The sequence below is a fragment of the Podarcis erhardii genome, assembly GCF_964252035.2.
Source record: "Podarcis erhardii genome assembly, chromosome: 1".
Classification (NCBI taxonomy): domain Eukaryota; kingdom Metazoa; phylum Chordata; class Lepidosauria; order Squamata; family Lacertidae; genus Podarcis; species Podarcis erhardii.
In genome coordinates this window covers 108,652,948-108,674,860 of record NC_138497.1, presented here as the reverse complement: position 1 = coordinate 108,674,860, position 21,913 = coordinate 108,652,948, and the positions used below count along the sequence as shown (strand labels likewise).

General features: G+C 40.5%; 2 protein-coding genes across 2 annotated transcripts in view; both read left to right on the top strand.

Annotated features, from left to right (window-relative positions):
- ITGB6 (integrin subunit beta 6) overlaps positions 1–9,213 on the top strand; it is a 67,157-nt gene extending 57,944 nt beyond the window's left edge. Inside the window, exons 15-18 of the mRNA XM_081871551.1 lie at positions 1,509–1,606; positions 4,752–4,871; positions 5,859–6,025; positions 7,611–9,213. Coding sequence (XP_081727677.1) covers positions 1,509–1,606; positions 4,752–4,871; positions 5,859–6,025; positions 7,611–7,709 — 484 coding nt within the window. The 3' untranslated portion in view covers positions 7,710–9,213. The remainder of the gene's footprint in view (positions 1–1,508; positions 1,607–4,751; positions 4,872–5,858; positions 6,026–7,610) is intronic.
- A 5,815-nt stretch (positions 9,214–15,028) lies between these two features.
- Positions 15,029–21,913, top strand: part of PLA2R1 (phospholipase A2 receptor 1) — a 61,303-nt gene continuing 54,418 nt past the window's right edge. The window contains exons 1-3 of the mRNA XM_081874267.1: positions 15,029–15,878; positions 18,519–18,902; positions 20,560–20,733. Of these exons, the coding sequence (XP_081730393.1) occupies positions 15,758–15,878; positions 18,519–18,902; positions 20,560–20,733 (679 nt within the window). The 5' untranslated portion in view covers positions 15,029–15,757. The remainder of the gene's footprint in view (positions 15,879–18,518; positions 18,903–20,559; positions 20,734–21,913) is intronic.

Genomic DNA, 21,913 nt, shown 5'->3' with positions numbered 1-21,913 from the left:
AATTTCTTTCATGAATGTCATTCATTACGTTCTTTAACTAGGAAGCTCAGACCTGGCTTCAGTTGCAGATGAATAATGAACAACCTTTCCACTAACTTGTGTGGGTGTTAGAGCAATTCAGATATGTTTTTTCTTTGTGCATAATTCTTCAATGAATTTAATTATGCCATTTCTAGCCATCAGTTAAATCAACAAACACATTTAATTTTAACTAATATTTTCATTTGTACCTTTTAAGATATGTGACTTAATATGCTAGCGACTTCCGTTAAGAGAAGAAACAGGGTTTCTTTTTCTTTCTTCCCTTTTATCATGATGCTACACTTGGGGAGGGTCTATTAGGAACCCAGTTTTGATTATGACTAAAGGCTAAAGTCATAGGCCATACCCGACCCAAAGTCAGGCACACTTTAGTCCCTTGGATTTTAATGAGGTTTAAGTAGTTAAAATTATACATTGCACCTGCAGCCTTTATCTATATGTCAAGTCGAAATTATATATCCCATTCTAGAGCAAATTTCTGTTCTACAACAATAGTCTGCGTAAACAAGCAAAAAAACAAAAAAAACCATAATCAAAACCAAGGCATTTTTTAGTAACTATTTATTTCTTGGGTGCCATGGTCTCAAGTTGTTAAGGGCATACCTAGGCCCCCTTGCACCCTTGGCAAGGAGCTGTATTGATGCCCTTCCCACCACTTGCACCCTTGGAGTCCTGCTGTGGAGGTGCCCAGAAGAGACTACATGCCTCACCCTTCCGCCCAGAGCAGCAGAAGAGCAGCGAGGAAGCATGTGGATGGGCAGGTGGGCTCCTAGTCACTCCAGGTCGGAGTGGAGAGGCATGATTTTTGCAGCCCCCGAGTCTGTGCCCTTGGCAGATGACAGTCTGGGTATGCTCTTGGGCTTTATAGACCAATAGCTACAACTGGCCTCATAGCGGCCAGTGCAGATCCTGTAACACAACTGTTATGTGCTGGCAATCAATCACTCCAGTTAGCAATCTTGCCACCACATTCAGCTGCAGCCTCTGGACTAAGCCTAAGGAAAGCCCTGTAGAGAGCACATAATGCTAATCAAGCCTCAGGTTTACTCAAGGTTTTCATTGATGTTGTACATCAGAGCTCTTCATATTAAGCTAACCCTTTTCCAGCCCTGGGAGGAGTGTGGGGAGTGCTTGCATGACACATCTACACACTGCAGCCAACACACTAATGTGTCGCAACACACAGTTTGAAAGCTGCTGTACCTGGATAATGTTGCCCTCTTGTGTTTTATATCCAATGAGAGCTTGAAGAAGGAAGGGGGAAGTGCAGGAAAAGACTTAACTGCAGGATATTTCTTCAGAGTTTTTAAATGCAATACACATAACACTGCTAAGTACTACTTATTGACCCATGTAGATCTTTTGTAAGTTACTTTTGAAAATGAACACTACATATGTATTCCCTTTTGTTCCTGGTGCCTTGTAACTGACAGAGATTGATGAGCTGTTGAATCATTTTTTCTCAGGAGCTGCGTAGAATGCTATTTAGCTTCTAATGATCAGTCTCAGGAAGAGTGCGCTGAGAAATGTAAATTGGTTGATGCGACCGTCAGTAGTGGAGAAGGTATGTAGTACATTTATTTATTTAAATGTATTGCTTAGGCACCGTTGGTTGTAGGCTTATTTATCCCCAGTAGTATTTATTACATGCTGCTGCTCGTATTTTTCAAGTCATTCTGTTATTTTATTGTAGAAGTGAAGAATCTCTGTGACCCTCCACATGTTGTGGGACTTCAGCTTCCATCAGCCTTAGCCAGCATGGCCAGTGGGCAGGAGTGATGGGAGTTATAGTCCAGCAACTTCTGGAGGACCTCAGGTTGCTCATCCCTGATCTAAGGTCTTCCTTCAGGAAGTAGGGGTAGCTTATTCAATATATTATTCAATATAAAGTATAGATTGGACTGTATGTTTTTAACTGTTAATGTGTATTTGGTTATTTTATTTTATTCTATTGCATCTTGCTCTAAGAATTCATGTCAAAATCTTAGCATTAAATATGTAATATTTTAGACGTATACATAGGATAAATACATCAGGCATATGACTTATATGTCTACCTGATTTAGTGTGCAGAGAGTAAATTCTGGTGTTCAAGGTCAAATGTTTACGCAACTAAATGTATGCAACAAATTCATTATGATGACAACAGAACTGATTATCTCAGTTTACAGCAATGTGATCCAATGTGAAGGAAGATGAAAAGAGTAGATGTTTATGGGCTTTGTTTGCAAAATAAAGAAATGCTGAGAATAGATGAGCTCCCTGACACTAGCACTAGTCAAACAGAAAAAAGCTACAACAATTTCAGGTTCAGGGCTGGCAATGTTTTAGCAGGTACTCCTGTGCCTTTCTTTTAACTGCAACTTGATGCAGGGAAATGAACCATATGAAGCTTTTAAAATTTACTTTGCTCTGAGGCAGGCACTGCCCCTTATCCAGAACTGTTTAGCAGCAGAAGGTGCCTACAGACAATATTCTGAGACTTCTTTATCTCACACAATGATTTCTGTGCTACAAAAAGTTCCACCTGCTAAATTTGTTAAAGGTACAGGAGAAGGGCCCTTCTTGAAAGAATTTTCACCTTTCATCCTCAAACTTGGATAGGAATTGTTAAATTCTTTAAAGCAGGAAGAGAGGCAATTTCTCTTTCCGGTTTACAAACCAGACTCATTGCTGACCCCAGCGGCAGAACTGATGTCAAATAGCTGACCAAGAAGTAGAGCTTCTCTAAAAGCGGGGTGGGGGGGTGGGGGGGATGAGACTCATTCTTTTTATCTATTACATGAAGTCATTTGTCAACTCAATTCCCACCCACAACAAATATGAATAACAGACAAAACTGTAGTTCTTGAGATCAAGTAAGATCATCTGGGGTGCTGTAAACACTTCACAGACACGACCTCACAGATATAATAATTAGGTCAAACACCTAAATGAGGTGTTTTTAGTAGATCAGCATCTTGACGATGGTTGCCCCAAATTGCTAGGAACAAATGAAAGGCTTTTCAGATAGAAACAATAAACTGATGTTTACATTCTGTACCAACATCATTATTATATATATTTTTTTTAAAAAATGCAACAGTATATTTCTTGGTAGCAGAGAATTGGGTGAAGGGAAGCAAAGCACTGTAAAAGGATCCCTATGCATGTGAGAATTTGTGCAGATGATTTCTTTTACATACATTGAAGGCACATGGCTTCCTCTAAAGAATCCTGAAAACTGTAGCTTAAGTGTGCACCCTTACACTACAGTTCAAAGATTCTTTAGGGGAAGCCATGTGCTTTCAGTGTGTGCTGAGTATGCACCCTTAGTGGAACACAAACTCTGCTTACTTTCCACGAATCCACCACAATTTCAGCAAGACTAATAGCTAACATGCTATTCCAGTGCTATGATGAGGGAAGTGCATATGCGCAACCTAACTCATGACGCTTGTGGGGAGAAGCATTCTCCTGCCATTTTTCTGCATTGGTATGGGAAAAGCCTGTCTTCACCTAGGCGTCATTTAGGCCCAGAGAATGGTCATACATGGGCATTCAACTTTTTCAAAGTTGTAGTGTTTTCAGTTACAATTATACCCACCTTGTTATCTTTGCCTTGTCCTTCCCTCCTTCTATCCTCTGCCCCACTGTCAAGATATGCACAGTAATTATATGCATTTTACTTGGAAGCAAACCCATTGAAGTTCAATGGAAGTTACTACAAAATAAGTACATATAGATAAGGTTGTTTGGAGGGCAAGCGGAATCTTTCAGCAAACTGTTTGTTTCTGCCAATTACACCAATATGGTACTTTACATGGTTTGGCTATAGATTTCAGAGGAACTTCCATGAGGACCATTATTACTGTTTTTTTAAAAAAATAGTTTGTGGATTGTAGACTTGACATTTAGCACCTGTAGGTACATTAAAGTGAACTGATTCATATTCCATTGTTCTTCCTTTTCGTGGTCAGTCACAGTTCTTCCATGCCTTCTAGACTCTTGAAGGGGCATAAACTTTTTCCTTTTTAGGTGAAAACATTTTTTGCAGAATCATATTAAATGCACAGAGGCAAATAAAAATAGGAAAATCTTAGGTTAATCTTAGATTCATTTTTATCTATTTTTCAGTGAGCAACATTAGAATTCTCCAAAAGCTTCAGTTCTTTTCATAATATTTTGATTTAATCACTATTGAAATGCACTTTACCTTAATCTTTATAACAACATTCTGGAAGCAATATGCGGCAGCTCCTTTGAAAAGGATCAGTATCCTTCCTTTCTTTTTCTGAGAAGTGAACATGCTATGCATTGAAACACAGTCTAGACATACTACCAGTAGCAAAAAAACAAAGAGAACATATTATTTACTTTGTACTATAATCAGGGCTATTATATTCCCTAAATAGCTGTGACATCTCTCTTGGAAGTATTTCCAATTCATTGAATTTCAAATTACAGCAGACTTAGTGGGTGCTCTTGATGGTCAATGCAGATTGACAACACCTGGACCTTCTCAACTGAAACCTAAGTGCAAAGTGTAACAAAAACGGGGAGGGGGGAACCCTTTTAGTGGTAGAAGTATTGTGTGAAATTCTTTTAAGTATTTTAGCTTCCTTCCTTAGTGCCTGTTGAAAACAGCCTTGTGATATAAACACTTTAATCTGCATGCTTACTGCATGATGAATGGTTTTTGACCTGAAAAAAAGTGTTTCCCCCCACAGATATCATGGAAGATAAATTTGTTCCTTGTTTGTTACTTGGAGAAAATGAATGTGCTATCACATTTCAAATGGCAGCTGATGAACAGGGGAAAACAACCATTCGTAGCATAAATCAAAAAGGTAGGCGGCTTGGGTTTGGTAAATAATTTCTTACATACACAACTAACAAGTATATATATTTTTAAAAGATTGGATCCTGAGAACTACAAGGAGGAGGACACTCTTAGAAGGGGTTTTTACCATTTTCCATTCCTATCCTTTCTACTATCTGCCTGAAAATCCTCTCCAGAGCATCTAGGGGCACTCTTGAATAGCATACACACACACACACACACACACACACACACACACTTTCCTATGCTGAGGTTGGGGGCAGTGGAGAGCAAATTGGCCAAAATCAAACAGTTGCATCATGTGCAAGTGGAGCTCAACCATATTTTGGGTAACACTCCCTGGAAATGCTCCATTCCACCAGTGGAAGACTTTGGGCTCTCAGATTTCAGTGGCACCTTGTGCAACACAAAAAATAATAATTGGTGCATCCCACCTCTCATGTTCTGTTGTAGTAGTGTCACCTAAAACCGCCTCTGAAATTTCCGCAGTGTTCAGGAGAATCCACTGACCCCCAACCAGAGAAGCTTTTCAGAGGTACAGGGAGCTGAAGAGGAGGTCCAGTTTTCAGTCTCAAAGCCAATAAGTTATAGCGAGACTGTTCTTCAATGAGCTAAGAAAGTTCACCTAAGATATTTGTTTCTTACACAACCATTGATAAGAAGCAATGTGGAAAAGAAATCAGCCTGGCTGACAATGCTAAATTTATTTTCAGCTATGTATCATCTGATTTACTGTGGATGCTCCCAAAGTTTGTCCTATTCATTCGAATGATGGGTGGAGCTCCACATGTGCATTCCTTCATGCATGCAGAATTTCCTCATGAAATGTAGTGAATGAGGCAGCCAGCATAACATCCCTTGTTGTTTCACTGGGATCTGGGTTAGGATGCCAATCTTTACATGAAAAGCATACAGAACTAAACCACTCAGAGCCTCTTTCAAATGTGTAGCCTAATTTGTAACCATATGTGTGGGGTTTCCTTTCTTTTTACAGCCTGTCCACAACCTCCAAATATTACAATGATTGTGTTGGGTCTTTCGATTGCTATCTCCCTCACTGGGGTTGTCTTGCTTTGCATATGGAAACTGTTTGTTTCATTTCATGACCGCAAAGAAGTTGCTAATTTTGAAGCAGAGAGATCGAAGGCCAAATGGCAAACAGTACGTAAAATTTCATAGTTCTTTACTTTATTCAGTTGCGAAATGGCAGCTGCCACATGTTTTGGGTAGATTTTGTGTTTCAAGAAAAACTGAATGTTCTGCAGTGCACTCCACTGACTCACTAAGACATACCTGAACATAGTGGCATTGAAATTGTTAAAATGTGTAAAATAAGGATATTTCAGAATACGCAAGGAAACATCATAGTTCTTTCCTGAAAGTGTCTAAAGTAAGGAGTAAATATATTCACATCTGAAGATCAATCTGGCCCAGGCAGAACTTATTAACATCTATATAGAAGGCAGCATGAAACAAAGGCATGTGCTGCTTTCAACCCAGTAGATGTCTGACTCCTCATGAAATGTCACCCCCTGGGTTTACTTCCCAATGGAAGTGTACCACCATATCTGAGTTTCTCTAGCTCTGTGTTTCAGCTTACTGGCAAACTTCCCTGCCCATTTCTTGAGTGTGTAGAGGCAGGCTCTCCCTGGCCAAACTGCTAAGGGCAAGTGGCAATGGCATTATGGCTGAGGAGATTCAGCCCTCACCCCAAACCCCAGCAGCTTCATATGGAGAATCTGTGTTCCACCCCTCTGCCTCCACTTCTCCAGATGTTGTTGCCCTCTCACCATCCCTGACCATTGGCCATGCTGACTGGGGCTGATGGAGGTTCCCTATCACTGCTTAATGGCGTCCTCCTCATGCAAGAAATTCCAGTGTGTGCATCTTACTAATTGGCTTTGAGGTAACAATTAAATTTTAAAGCCCAGTATCACACTGGATAGCCAACAACCTTTGCTGCGCTTTTCTCTACCTAAGCCCTACAATCTATAAGAGAGGCTATGTCTTGTGATGCTAGAAGCTAGATAGGCTTTCTGAGTTAAAAGGAACAATGGACGTATAGAACATAGTGAAGTATGACATGTGAAAAGCCTTTTCCACCAGGAAGAACAATGCTTGTAGCAATATCAAATTAAATTGCCATTAATAGGAAAAGCTTGTAATTTGTTTTATCCTTGATGCTCCATGAACAAGCAATTAAGAGCAGGAGGAATGAATTGCTTGACACCACAATCCCATTCAGTGGAGTTACAGATAGGTAGCCGTGTTGGTCTGCCATAGTCAAAACAAAACAAATTCCTTCCAGTAGCACCTTAAAGACCAACTAAGTCAGTTCTTGGTATGAGCTTTCGTGTGCATGCACACTTCTTCAGATACACCATTCAGTGGAGTTACTTGATTATATACAAGCACAAATTTAGTTAGAGATTGCATTTTTTAACACAGGACAACTAATATAGTATACTACTAATTCTATGTGAAATAGACTAACTTGTTTCTGTTATACTTCTGCAGAAATAGAAAATAAATAGGATCATCATGACCCTTCGATGGCCTAAGTTATTTCTTGGGAAATATACAAAATATTTTACTTCAGTTGTTTGCATTTTTCATTTAACATCAGATTTAAGTACAGATCTATTTATTAACTGTTTTTGTTAAAAAACCAAATGCAGTAAAAAAAAATGCCACAGAATCAAATATGAAGTAGTTTATTGAATACAATTTTCCCGCTCTTTTCTAGGGAATAAACCCATTGTACAGAGGCTCAACAACAACATTTAAAAATGTAACATACAGGCAAAAGGAAAGACAACCCGGATCTGCTGCGGATATATTTTAGCACCCTGACTGATTTTGGGGGGTGGGAGGGGAATAGTTTGAAAAAATGTTACATTTACTAAATTTGTTCAAAATTTATTATTAATATGCTGTAGTGGTACAATAGTTTAGGGTGACAGAATATGTGTTTTTCATGGTTGGAAGACCTGTAGTCATAGCTTAATTTGATCCATGAGAACTCATTTTCTGTATCAGAATTCAGAACTGGATGTGAAGTAACCAAAATGCTGAAGAGGCTGCAGTTCCACAGGCACATACTTCCACATGTGGTGGGAATGTTCCAAAATCCAACCCTTCTGGACAACAGTCCTACAAGAAATAAGCAAAGTAACTAAACAGTTATTAGAAGTCATCCCAGAACTGGCCCTACTAAACATCTTCCAGGATAATAATGCCCATGCACATTATAAACTCACCTACTCTTAGCAGCCAGAAACATCATAGCCAGACGCTGGAGAGACCTGTCAAGAGTAAATTGGTGTCACTGCCTGAAGCCAAACCTCTCTTAGGATGCACTATGTTCTGAGGTGTACACACAGAGATTGTGCATATAGAAACTTCCTACTCATCTCAACAAAGGTGGCAGCTATGTGCATTCCTTTGCAAATCACCTCACAAAGCAGGTCATTATAAAAAATACACGTGAGCCATCTCAATAAAATGCTGCATGTTCATTAATCATTGCATTTGTGTCCAAATGACAAAACAGAATGTAGCTTTACTCATAAGCAGTAATAGTCATGGAAGATGTTAGCTGCCACTTTTTTGAGGCATGATTCCTATGCTGTTAATAGCCACATGACATAAACTCAAGATTTTAACACTACTGCTTTCAAAACCTGTTGAATTTATTTCTCTGATATGGAAGTTAAAGCCCTGACATGGTGAAAGATTCCAGTACTAAAAGTAATCAAACTTAGGAAAGGTTTCTGTGTTTGGCTAATAAAATTCCCCACAACTAAGGCTGCAATTTTAAATAGACTTACAGTGCAATCCTATATATCTCTACTCAGAAGGAAGCTTCACTTACTGCATATAAATATGTATAGGATTGCCCTGCTACTAGGATGTAAATCCTGTTGCACAAAATAGAACTTACATTTGCTTTAAAATGTGGTTTTGTATATGTAGTTATACAAAAAAGAAGTCTTTTTGCAGAGTGCCTCTTGCATTTTAGAAGGTGAGAGAAAAGATGGAGGGTTTAGCTGGCATGTAAGCGGGGTGTCTTTTTTTTTTTTCCACCATGAAGTGGTATTTGGTTTTTTTTCCCTCCCAGAGCAAACTTTCACTATGTTATTCATAGTATGAATGTACTTGGTGAAGACACTGGAAATGTCTGAACAGTTATGTTTCCTGAAATAGTTTTGACCCAAGGCTGGACCTTAAATGAGGCCAAAACTACATTTTATTCATTGGATTCCCTTGGGCATTTTGTTACGCGGTTTTTTTAATATGTAAATATTGTGTGAATGGCATGCATTAAATAAAAAAAAATTAAAACCTGACATTTTAAGTAGTTTTTCTTTCCTTTTTAAAATGTTAATATGTAAGTAGAATTCTTCTAATCAAGCACTTTTGCACAGGTTTTCAGATTCTATAACAAGTCAAATATCCTGGGCATGGTTATGACCCATAAAGATTATAATTTGTGTGCACCATGTGCCACAACATTTGGTACTGATTCTTGCTGTTTTGTAAGTAACTCGGGTGGGTGGGTGTCACAATTTCACAATGTTTATCTCAGGGCCACCACATATCACACTGACTTTCGAGAAAGGGCTTTGGATCCCTATGCAGTATCTAACATATATATTTAATTACATGTGTGTATCGCCACCATCACTTGAATTCACATGGCCACCTGGATTTTCCTGAAGCATGGAAAAGCATATCATAATTTCCACAACACATAATATAAGGGATTCTTCACCATAGGATGTGGTGATGGCCAATGGTCTAAAAGGATGGGGATTAGACAGATTCACAGAAGGCAAGTCTGTCAGTGGCATTTAGTCATGAACTACACCACAGAACACCTGAATTAAGCTAGTCCATGGACCACAGATTTGGAACCTCTGACTTAATCAGATATAAATCAAAATGACTTGTGTCACCTCTACAGAAGAGTGGGCATGTACCCATACACTCTGCAATGCAAATGCTCAAGGTGCCCAATGCTGAGCCTTGTACATGGGGCAAACAGGTCTGCATTATTCTTTTCCCTCAAACGTGGATAAAAAGATTGCGCAAGTCAGGATTTCAGGCATATAGTTCTCTACAAGGGACAGCCATATTACATGACCATTCTGGATGCATATTCTGGTATCCCATCACACATAGAATATCACAGCTCAGGCTATCTGGTTCAGACCAGATATTTTGCCACATAAGCATAATATTAAGAAGTTTATATGAGATACTAATTACCCCTCTACTCCCTTTCAAGTAAAGTCACTCCATCTGGTTCCCCTGCAGATGCAAGTTTCTTAAACATTTTGTGAAGAGGGAAGAAGAAGAGTTTGGATTTGATATCCCGCCTTTCACTCCCCTTCAGGAGTCTCAAAGCGGCTAACATTCTCATTTCCCTTCCTCCCCCACAGCAAACACTCTGTGAGGTGAGTGGGGCTGAGAGACTTCAAAGCAGTGTGACTGGCCCAAGGTCACCCAGCAGCTGCAGGCGGAGGAGCAGGGAATTGAACCCAGTTCCCCGGATTACGAGACTCTTAACCACTACACCACACTGGCTCTCAAGAGGGAAGATTACATTGTTGTACAATGCTTAGATTTTCTACAAATATTGCTAATTCTGGAAGTTCTCAAATTGCTTTAAAGAGTTCAATTATCCCCAGCAATCCCCGTACACCTCCATTTACTTTCTTACAGTGTTTTTGTTTTTCTTTTCTCCCCCAGCCTATTTTGTCCAAGAGCTTACATTATTGATTACCTTGGGTAATATCAATAGTGATACCTATATAACCCCAGGTCAAATTCTGGACATAGATGTTGTTGTTGCAACTTCCTAAAATTTTGCTCTAACTCGAGCATTGCTGCTCATTTTTGCATCTGCTTTATGAAGAACTTTCAAATAAATGTAGTCTTCGGTAGTCAACTTGCTTTTCCAGGTTATTACACTATTATGTGTAATTGTTGGATAGAGAAGACATATGCATTATAATTATTTTTTCTTCTACACCGTTGTAAAATATTGGAGAAATTGCAGGGTTTTTCTCTGTTGGTTCTCATTTTTCTTCCCTAATATAAATTCATATATATATTTATCCTTCTTGCTAATATCCTGCTGTGATGAAGAGCACATTCCTTCTCTGTCTTTGACAGGGACTATATTGCCACTCTATCATACTTCTCAAGCACACCATGGGAATGTCTGCTTATATTTCACAGTGGGGTATGAAAGCTGGAATTGATTTAGCTCTATAGTGGCTATCCGTGGTCTGTAATTTATAGCAGTACCTACCTACAATCAACCTCTCTCTAAATCTTCATTTTCTATATTTCCAGAAAATGGTCCATACTTTGAAATCTTTCCACTGTCTTAACATTTTGTCACCAATTGGCAAAGATGGATAGATACCTTTAAAAGAACCATGATTATACACACCAGGCATAATAAAAAAGCAAAAGCTTGCCAACGACTTTCACAAATTTGGAAGTTTTTCTAACTATGACTATACTGAACGGTAAGGGAAGAATTCTTGATCTGTGTGGGTTTGTTTCACCCTTACAGATTTTTTAAAAAAATGTATTGGAGTGTGCTTCTAAGCTATGAAGCATACTCAGATACATTTTTTTATCTGCAAGGATGGAGCATAACCCACATGGATCAAGGAGTCTTCCTTTATTGCACAGTATAGTCGGAGTCAGAAAAAATGTGCATTGTTTTGGATTACTTACATAGGGTGGTAGCCAATGTTTATCATACTTAGAGTAAACCAATTGAAACTGATAAAATTAAATCCACATTCAAAAGGTCTACTTTGATAAGGCCTAACATTGGATATCGTCACTGGGTTGTTTCCCACAGAGTCAATGCACAAGTGGAACAACTCTCTCATCTCCTCTCCCTCTCCTTCCTCAACTCCCCCCCCCACAAAAAAACAAACCCTACTCTGGGAGTCCCCCGAAATCTGGGAGAGGTGCACTGGGGAGGAAAGAGGGGGAGGGGAAGTTCCATTGCCCAACCCCACACAGTGACCACACAGCCTCACTACTGGCTTACATGTGTTGTTCAAGCACTTGTCATGGGAATCCCTGGTCCCTCTTTTAGCACGTTCCATTGAGCTGCAAGCCTAGCAGCAAGCTTTAACTATGGCACTCCTTTAGCGCTGAAGGAGGGATTAAAAACTTCTCCTTTTTTTGTAAGAGCTGAAGCCTTAAGGTTGACAAGCAAATCAAAGGCTTTTCCCATTGGAGAAGGCTGTCAAGAAAGTTTTCCAGAGGCTCAAAGTTCCTGGTTTTAAAAGTTGCAACTTTGGCTGGCTCTCTTATTTCCTCCCACAACAATCTTCTCCCACCCTCCCTCCCTCTCTCTTTAAAAAAACCACTTTAAAATATTTTACTGCAAGAGTTACACAGGTAAGCACTTGGCCGGCTTTGAAAGGGAGGCAGGAGGACTCTATCTGAACCCCCACACCATCTTCCAGAAGCTGGGCAAGTGCTTATTAGGCTTTGCATGCCCAGTGCAACACTCACACTCACACTGCCCTCTGGTTGCTGGATGCATCTCTCACAAAGCTTTATGGAAAGTTCAAAAGGTTCTGGGTGGGCTTCTAAAACCTGGCATTTTAGATGTCTCAGAGTAGGGATTTGGTTGCTTCTGTCTCCACAGATGTAACCTCTAAATTGTAGCAAGCTCCCTTAGGCAAAAGTCTATTTTTAGTTTTGTGGTTTTCCTTGTTGGAATTCCAAGCACTTCTGTGTATTGTGTTTATTATATCTTTCTTTTTATGAGACCCCACTGGTCAAATGACATTGATAGTAATCAATTATTATGAACACAGAAAGCTCCTGCTGTGCTATGCAAGTTCCCGGCTTTGGCTGGGAAGAGTGGGATATAAATAAAATTATTATTATTATTATTATTATTATTATTATTATTATTATTATTATTATTATTATTATTTTGTTCTATTATTTAGAACACTACTTTTCAGAATGTTGCCTTTTTTAAAAATGATATCTATGGACTAGAACTAGTTCTTCACGGTGACTTGTGGTCAGCAAATATATGCAGTTTCCTTTCCAACAATGTGGTCCATTTTGCTGGGGTGAGGGTGAAATACCCTTCTTTTCTTAGCTGCAATGATCAGTGGAAGCAGATGGGTCTGGTATGTGAGTCAAATTAAATCTATCCCTGCACAACCTGCCAAGTAATGAATGTGCTTTAACTGTTGTGGCACAAAACATTTAGGGCTGTGATCCTAAGCATACCTGTGAGAAATGCTAATACACATCTTTTATAATTTTTGCTTTTCAATAATCAATTCTGGGTAGCTCTCAAATATCATTTGGACTAAACATAGAAGCAGTAATTTCCTGTAATTTCCCTAACCGTTGAATAATCCACTTACACCTTGCTGCCCATTCATCCATGTACAGTAAGCCCTGTTAAAGTCAGTGTAAATGTGTCTCAAACCCTACTGTCAGTGGTTGTTCCACGCTGCAAGTCTAACCCCACTTATCTGTGAGAAAGCTTCACTGAAATCAATGACATGGTCTGGGTTGTTCTGTAAATCTGGCATCTGTAGGGGAACCAGACTAGCATGGCAGTCCACTTGCTACATGTTCTATAACCTTATGCATGCCCAACCTTCCAACCATCAGAGTCAACCATAAGTCAACAGTTAAGGTCAGTCTCAGTTATCTGTCTGTGTGAGTAGGTGAGAGAGAGAATGGAAGGAGCATATGAAAGAAGCAAGGGGTTAATTGTAGTCCTTCTTGCCTGGAAGACCCATAAAAAACCAAGAGCTTCATCTATATGTATTTGCACAGCAGCTTAGGGTTGCTTTGGGTTAAACCACAGAGCCTAGGACTTGCCGATCAGAAGGTCGGTGGTTCAAATCCCCGTGACGGGATAAGCTCCTGTTGCTCGGTCCCTGCTCCTGCCAACCTAGCAGTTCGAAAGAACGTCAAAGTGCAAGTAGATAAATAGGTACCGCTCCGGCAGGAAGGTAAACGACGTTTCCATGCGCTGCTCAGATTCACCAGAAGCAGCTTAGTCATGCTGGCCACATGACCCGGAAGCTGTATGCCGGCTCCCTCGGCCAATAAAGCGAGATGAGCACCACAACCCCAGAGTCGGTCACTACTGGACCGAATGGTCAGGGGTCCCTTTAACTTTACCTTTACCACACTGCTCTGGTTTGCCAGAAGTGGCTTAGTCATGCTGGCCACATGACCCGGAAGCTGTCTACGGACAAACACCGGCTCCCTCGGCCAGTAAAGCAAGATGAGCACCACAACCCCAGAGTCGTCTGCAACTGGACTTAATGGTCAGAGGTCCCTTTACCTTTACTTTTACCACTTTACAGCCCAAACCTATACATGTTTATTAGTGCTGCAGTTTTAATTTATTGATACTGAGATGTATATATAAACATTAATATATTTGGGAAAGTTATTTGCAGAAACTTGCTTATAATGCCATTAGTATATAAATTTATAAATAATAATAAGTGAAAGCCACCCATGACAAGAGACCTCCAGGTTTATAGGACTCCAGTTCCCATCAGTCAACATGACCTACACTGAATGTAACCCAAAGACTATACAATCTGAACAGAAAAAAGTGAGATTGCATGTTCTTTTGTATTTCATGAAAATCTTTAATAATTTTTATTTTATTTTTAAAATGACCAATGTTCAGGGATGCGGTTGAATCCCACCCAAAAAATACAAATCTGGAAGTGCCCATAGAATGCACATCAGTATTCGAGAACAGTAGATGGAAACTCCTGACTCCACCTAGTTACTAAGTCCAGTGCCACCTAGCAATTTACCTGGCTGCAATCCTAGAGGCTTGTCTTGACAGTAAGCCCCATGGAATTCGATAGGATTTAATTTTGTTACGATTCTGCTACAAACTATACAAAGTACCACTAGCCAGAGACATGGATAGGAAGAGCCATGGCATGGGCCAGTTATACGGCAGCTTCCCACATTTCTAGGAAACACAATTATCCGCCTTGAAATGAGGAATCTATAAATCTGCCAAATAAATAAATAAAACGGCCCCTGAATGTGGCACCAGGAATACATGTGATCTGGTAGCTTTTAAAGTAGGAGCGGGTTCCTAGTTAATGTCACTAGTTGGCGCCAGTGATACTAAAGCTGTATAAGAAGAGCCAAAGAAAGTTGCCCTTTGTTTACGCAGCAATCTCCGCCTATGGAGCTGGAATTTCGCCGGAGATGGTTGTGGGGCAGGATTCTTGCTCAGATGCTTGTCTCTTGCTCCCTGGGCTAGTTTTGCAGATGACAAGCTTGCTGAGCCTACGTTCCATTACGTCACCAGCCCGCTGTGGGTTCAGCAAACTCCCGTTGCTACTTGCATGCCAAACTCTTGCGCGCGCCAGCAGCGCCAAAGCCGCAATGAACTGCGGCGCGCAAGCGTCCGAGTGCAACCTCCCCACAACCCAACCAGGAGGAGCACGTCGTCTGGAAAACACCGCCACCCAGAGTGGCCTGTCCCCCATTTTTCTAGCTACTTCTGCCAACGTAAAGGTGGCTTATTTATTTAGCGCCCCGCAGGGCCTGCCTGTTTCTTTCTGCCGTGGTCACGGCCTGGTTCCTTGACATCCGCCTCCCCTCAGGAGGGGAGGGAGGAACTTGCAGCAACGAGAGAGAAGAAATTGCGGCGTTTTTTCTCCCTCGGGCGGAAAGGGCGGGAAGCGTCTCCCGCCTTGCTCAGCTCACCCCCACAGAAGCAGCTGCTCTCCCTCCCCTCGCTCCCCATTCATGCTCTCCCGGACGAGGGCTGTCCTCCTCCTGCCAACTCCGCGGGAAGGTTTTCCCCTCTCTTAAAACGCGGCGGAAATGTCCCGTGCCAAGTCTCTGCTGCAGCTCGTCTGGGCTTGCTCCATGCTGATAGTTCGCTCCAGCTTGGCTGAAGAGGAGCTCGGCGCTTTGACGCGCGACCAAGTGCCCTACTTTTGGAGTAAGTCAGCTGGACGGAGCGGGCGGGGTTTTGTTGGGAAAGTGCAGTTGCCTTGGACGGCGCTGAATGGAAAGCGGCGGCTCTTTTCTGCGCGTCTCCTCTCTCTCTCTCTCTCTCTCTCTCTCTCTCTCTCTCTCCCCTTTGATTCCCTTCCAGCTTTTATCACAGTGAGTCAGCCGTCAAGTTCCCCCGCCGTTAATCTTCCAGTCCAGGGGGGCCTCTGCACGCTTGGCATCGTGCTTAAGTGGCACTTTCACTCCAAATAACTTGGGTTGCACTGCAGCCCAGTCTAGGAGTTAACCCACTGAATTCGACAGGGCTTACTTCTGAGTAGGGATGGCTAGGGTTGTGCTGTTGGCCTGCAGTCCTGAACAGGCTTAGGCTCCTCCAAGCAACATTCATTCATCCTGACTTGTTTGTGCACTGATGATTATAGTATATCTAGTTTCCAGTGAGCATTAAGTCCGATTTGTTTGTGGGGTGACTGAAGCACCTGTCCCGCTAATCGTTCGTTAAACCCACACTTTTTAATGCATTTCTCCACATCACTTCCCGAAACGCAAAAAGTTCTTTGTCTTTTTAAGTGGGTTTGCTGTGTTTAAAAAAGGTAAAGGTAAAGGACCCCTGACAGTTAAGTCCAGTCGCAAACGACTCTGGGGTTGCGGCGCTCATCTCGCTTTACTGGCCGAGGGAGCCGACATTTATCCGCAGACAGTTTTTCCGGGTCATGTGGCCAGCATGACTAAGCCGCTTCTGGCGAAACCAGAGCAGCACGCGGAAACACTGTTTTTGAAGTGCTTTCGAACTGCTAGGTTGGCAGGAGCTGGGACCAAGCAACGGGAGCTCACCCTGTCGTAGGGGTTCGAACCGCCGACCTTCCAGTCGGCAAGCCCTGGGCTCTGTGGTTTAGACCACAGCGCCACATTAGCTGTGTTTAATTTACTTTAATTGCACAAATCCAAAGTTCTGATATGTGTTTGAATCCCTCCTGCAAAATAGTGATAGCCTGGAGGCATTCCTAACTAGACAGGAAGCACCATTGAGTCTCCTATTTAATAGCTGTATAGTTGTAATTGTTTTGTTACGTTGTGTATTTAAATTATGGCTGTTTAGATTTTTACTTTCCATTCGCTCCTATGGTTTTGCCAGAAGCGGCTTAGTCATGTTGGCCACATGACTCGGAAAAACTGTCTGCGGACAAACGCCTGCTCCCTCGACCTGTAAAGTGAGATACTGTAAGTACAGCAACCCCAGAGTCATTCGCGACTGGACTTAAGTAACAGGGGTCCTTTACCTTTACCTTTTAGATTTTTACACTTGTGTAGTGGTTCTTAGCCTTTGTAAATTGGTTAGAAGATTATTTTTGCATTAAGTGTTATGATAAGAAGAAGAAAGCCTCTATAGAACTGATTTCAGAATAAGCCAGCTTAGGAATGCATAGTATGGGTGATTCCAGACTGATGTGGTTTTCAGGTGGGATCCAGTCATATACTATCAAAGTTAGGTTGTGCTGTTAAAATTGATTGGGAGGCCTTGTGCTTCAAACCTGCTTCCTTAAAAGGTCAGACTTTTTGCAATAAGGAAAGTGACAGGAAAAATGCAGTGGAAAGTGTGGGATAGCACTTGCTTTGATGCTCTGTCACCTAACCTCCCTGCAAACAAAACAGGATGAATATTCAATTAACAGGTCAACTAGAAGCACCCTTAGCCATTCACTAGAGGGCCTCACTAATCAATCATTTCATTATGTGGTTTATGCACTGTTTTTAGCTTACGGAGAGCTAGTAATCCTAATATTTCCCCCTCAGGTAAAATGACTGTTGTGATGAAATAGCATTTTCCATGTCTTGTTCTGAGACAGAGGAGGACAGCGTAGCCGAGACATGCCACACTTTCACTTTAGTGGGCATCCAAGTTCTGACAAATATGTGCACTCTCGTTGCACATGAATCATAGGTGCCTATTGGCTAGCACCTGTGTCATTGTAGTGGTAAGGACTTGCGTACTTCCCCAACACATCTTTAACAACTGGAACACCTTTTTTAAAGTTTTAAATTTTAAAGTTATAGTTCTGAGGTGACTTCTCTGGCAGGAGCACTTGCCTAGATGTTTTTAAATGCTACAAAACTTACAAATATTGACAAGCCTGATTCTTGTCCTGCGGCAATCCCTGCTCCTACCATTTGCCACAGAGAGGTAACCTGGGAACCAGGGGAAAACATAGTCTCAGAGGTTGGGACATTCCTCCTGGAATATTGAGGTAATAAATGTATGACATAGTTTACTTTGCAGTACTTAATAATAAATTCATTAATAACCTTGACTATCAATTTGTAGGAAAATTAATTAATTTTATTTTCAAATGAATGGGTAACCAGATTCAAACCCAAGGTTATCTGAAAACTCAGTAGGCTTGGGAAAGCCATTCCTGGGCAAGTTTGGTTGTAAGTTTGAATGAGTAAAGGATTTTCATGCATTCATTCAATCTATATATAATTAACTGGGAGTAAGACCCATTGCACTCCTGTGCTGCTTACTACTGAGTAGAGATTCATTGGATTGCATTGTGAATGTCTTATCACTGTTATTGATAATAATCCAGTCATTGTAATGAACTGAAATGGAGTATTTTTGTTCTAGAAAAAGGGATATTTATTATCCAAAGTGATTCCCTCAACACATGTGTTAAAGCTGAGACATCGAAGCTCATCCTTGAAGACTGCACTCAGCTTTCGAAATACATGTTATGGAAATGGGGTTCTAAACAGCATCTTTTCAACATCGGCCGAAGCACTTGTCTAGGACTCAATATCAGCAACCAAGAGCAGCCATTGGTCATGGCTGAATGCAATTCAGCTCAGCACTCACTGTGGTGGAGCTGCCTTGGAAAAGGGTTGATTGGTGCATCGCAGTACAAATTAGCACTTGAGAGTGGCAAATTTGTTGTGGCAAAAAGAAATTCAACATATGGATGGAAACAATTCCTGTCTCTTGATGGGGATCTTTGTGAACATGCATTCAAAGGTAAAATAAATATTTGCTTTCTTTCCATGCTTCCATTAATATTACTGGTAATAGGTTTTTTTTTCCAAAACAGCATTTTACAAGTGACTAAAACAAACAGAAACAGGATCCAATCACATGGGTTAAGGAAAGCCATTTGTTGTGTGTGGCTTGCAAGCAAACACACCTTGAGCCAACTATTCCCACATTATGTGGAGAAGCACTCCAAAGACTGTTTCTTGTGTGTTATGCATGCCATGAGTTTGATTTGCCGCAAAGGGCTTTGATCTCTCTCTAGGCTATCAGTGTGATACCTTTCTCAAATATTAATTCAGTTCAAAAAAGTGGCTGTGCTCTAAAAAATATTGTTTAGCTTGCTAATTTCAAAGTACTCCCACAGTCACCATTTTCTATGTGCTTATGCTCCTAATTTTCAATCTATTTCACATGGCTAAGCCCAACAGTTACTGGGCTTACGTGATACTTGTTCCAGTCGTGCTCTTGTGTGAAGCCTGCAATTCTGCATTCACAATTACAAACCTATTTATGAATCAATGATCTGCACAGTTTTGTGCTCGATATACACCACGTGTTCTGATGTTGCAGAAAGACCACCTGTGAATATAAGTTTTACAATAAATATATACTGTTTGTCTTGGGGTGCAGCCATTAGCTATTTGCAATGCATTATAACTAGATGAATGGCCAAATAAAAATACTGTAATATCATGGCTCGGTGGTGAAGCATTTGGTTTGTGTCCATAAGCTCTTCAGTTCTCCAGGTAGGGATTGGGTTAGACCCCTGTCTGAAACCTTAGAGAGGTACTGCTGATCAGTGTAGACAGTACTTATGGTCTGAGACTGTGTAAGGCTGCCTCCTATGTTCTGTTGCAAATCAAGTTGTTACTATCAAGACATAATCCATACCAAAAGTTTGAGGGCGGAGGGGAGAAGTATGAATTTGATAGGGAAACAATGTAAATATATGGCCCTTATTTTTTAATGTTAAAATACATTAAATTTGGAGGCTGTATGAATTTACACTGGTATAAGTACTGTATATGACATCCTGACACAATTGCATCATTTGGATTTGATGTCTTGTGGAGTAATTTCTAATCCTTAGTTATCCTATGATGGTTGTAGTAATGCGTTTTAAAAGGCCAAGTCTACTGCTACCAAATAAAAATATGAGTGGGTGTCCTGGTTTAGTAAGCTAACTCTGGCATTCTTTGTCCATGACACCTACATAATAATTATTCTGCAATTATGTCTTGCTATTATTAAAAATTAAAAACCATGAAACTAAAATAATGACAGCAGTTGAAAATCTTTTCTTATTGTAAATGGATGCATTTTTGAAGCAGTTCATTGTCACTTCTGCTATTCTGCTACATTATAATATCAAGAAGAATGGAAAAACAAATATAGTTACAGTAACTCACAGCCTTGGTGTTGAAAATCTTGCATTATTGACATTCGATCCTAATCCCAAATGCATTTATTCTGAAGTACTACTGATTTCAAAGGAACTTCCTTTCATGTAAGTATGATTACTATTCCAAATCAAAGGACCGTTGTGATACCAGATTTGGGGGAGTACAAATTAGAGGGTTTCCTATTGTTTCCTATATATTTTTTTCTAAGTGATTTATCCTCGGTATTTTATTTCATGCAGAGACATATACCCTGTTGGGAAATTCCCATGGCTCGCCTTGTGTTTTTCCATTTAAATACAACAATCAATGGCACTATGAGTGCATCAGAGATTCCAGAGAAGATGACTATCCCTGGTGTGCCACAACAAGTCAGTATGAGCAAGATGAAAAATGGGGACTTTGCCCAGATTCTGGTATGTGCTTGTGTTCTTCAACAGTTAATGAATAACCAGATAGTCACATCTTACATGCTACATTCAGTATGTCCCATACCTTATAGCAGGGATTGCCAACTTGGTGCCTTCCAGATCTTTTTGGACTCCAGTTCCTATTATTCATGACCAATGGCTTTGTTGGCTAGGATGAACAACTGAAGGGCACCAGGTTAGTAAAAGCTGCCTTGTACTATCATAAAACCAAGTGAGAAATTTCGCCAGCATTCATCAGCTTTCTTTCTCTCCCTCTCTCTAGTTGGCCACTTTCAAAGAAAGTATTGGAGTACACTATGCTTGCAAGAACAACATTCGCACATGATCCAGCCAAAGTTAAACACTTGCACATCCCATTGATTTCACTGGAAGAAAACAAAAGTGCACACTTCCCCCACTGAAATCAGTAAGATTTTCAAGTGTCAATGTGTACTTTTTCCTTTTGCTGATACAATATTTTCAATTGTTATCGTAGCAAGGGAGATGGACTTCCGATGCAACACTACATGCTCATTTCATTAAACGTTTTCCATAACTCTACATAAAAATATAAACTTTTGACTCCATCAGATCAGATTCTATTCCTCTTCCTCCCCCCAATAATTCATTAAAGTCTTCCTGACATCATGGAGAGAAGTTGTTGTTATCTTTGTATGAGATTTGTTATTTTCTCAACCAGTTCCATCAATATGCAATCATAAGAGCGATTCCTTACATCTTAGGTTCAAGTATTTAGCAGCTCCATAACCACCTAGCAAGAAAGATACAACTTTTGAAAAGGAATTCCCACTTGTTGTTTTTAAAGAACCAACCATGTTTTCCTTATGTGCAAATACAGCAGGAATCCTGTCTCTTTCCTGTCTTAATCTAGAAGATAGAAGAAAGGGGAGGATTTTTAAGAAGTGAAGAAGCTTTAAAGTGCACCTCGGATATAAATGCCCTAGGAAAACAAATGTTGCCTTTGAACAGTGTCCCCCACTAAAGTACTTGAAATTTTTATCAATTTATTTATTGTTGCAGTTCTTACTAATCTGAGGGTTTAATTGTCCATAGCTGCAGTTGCCGCATGATGTAGCAATTCACTTATAAACAAAAGAAATGTTACTTAATATGCACCTCTGTCTACTAACTCTATTTATGTGTCTGTTGGTCAGTGGAGATCAGA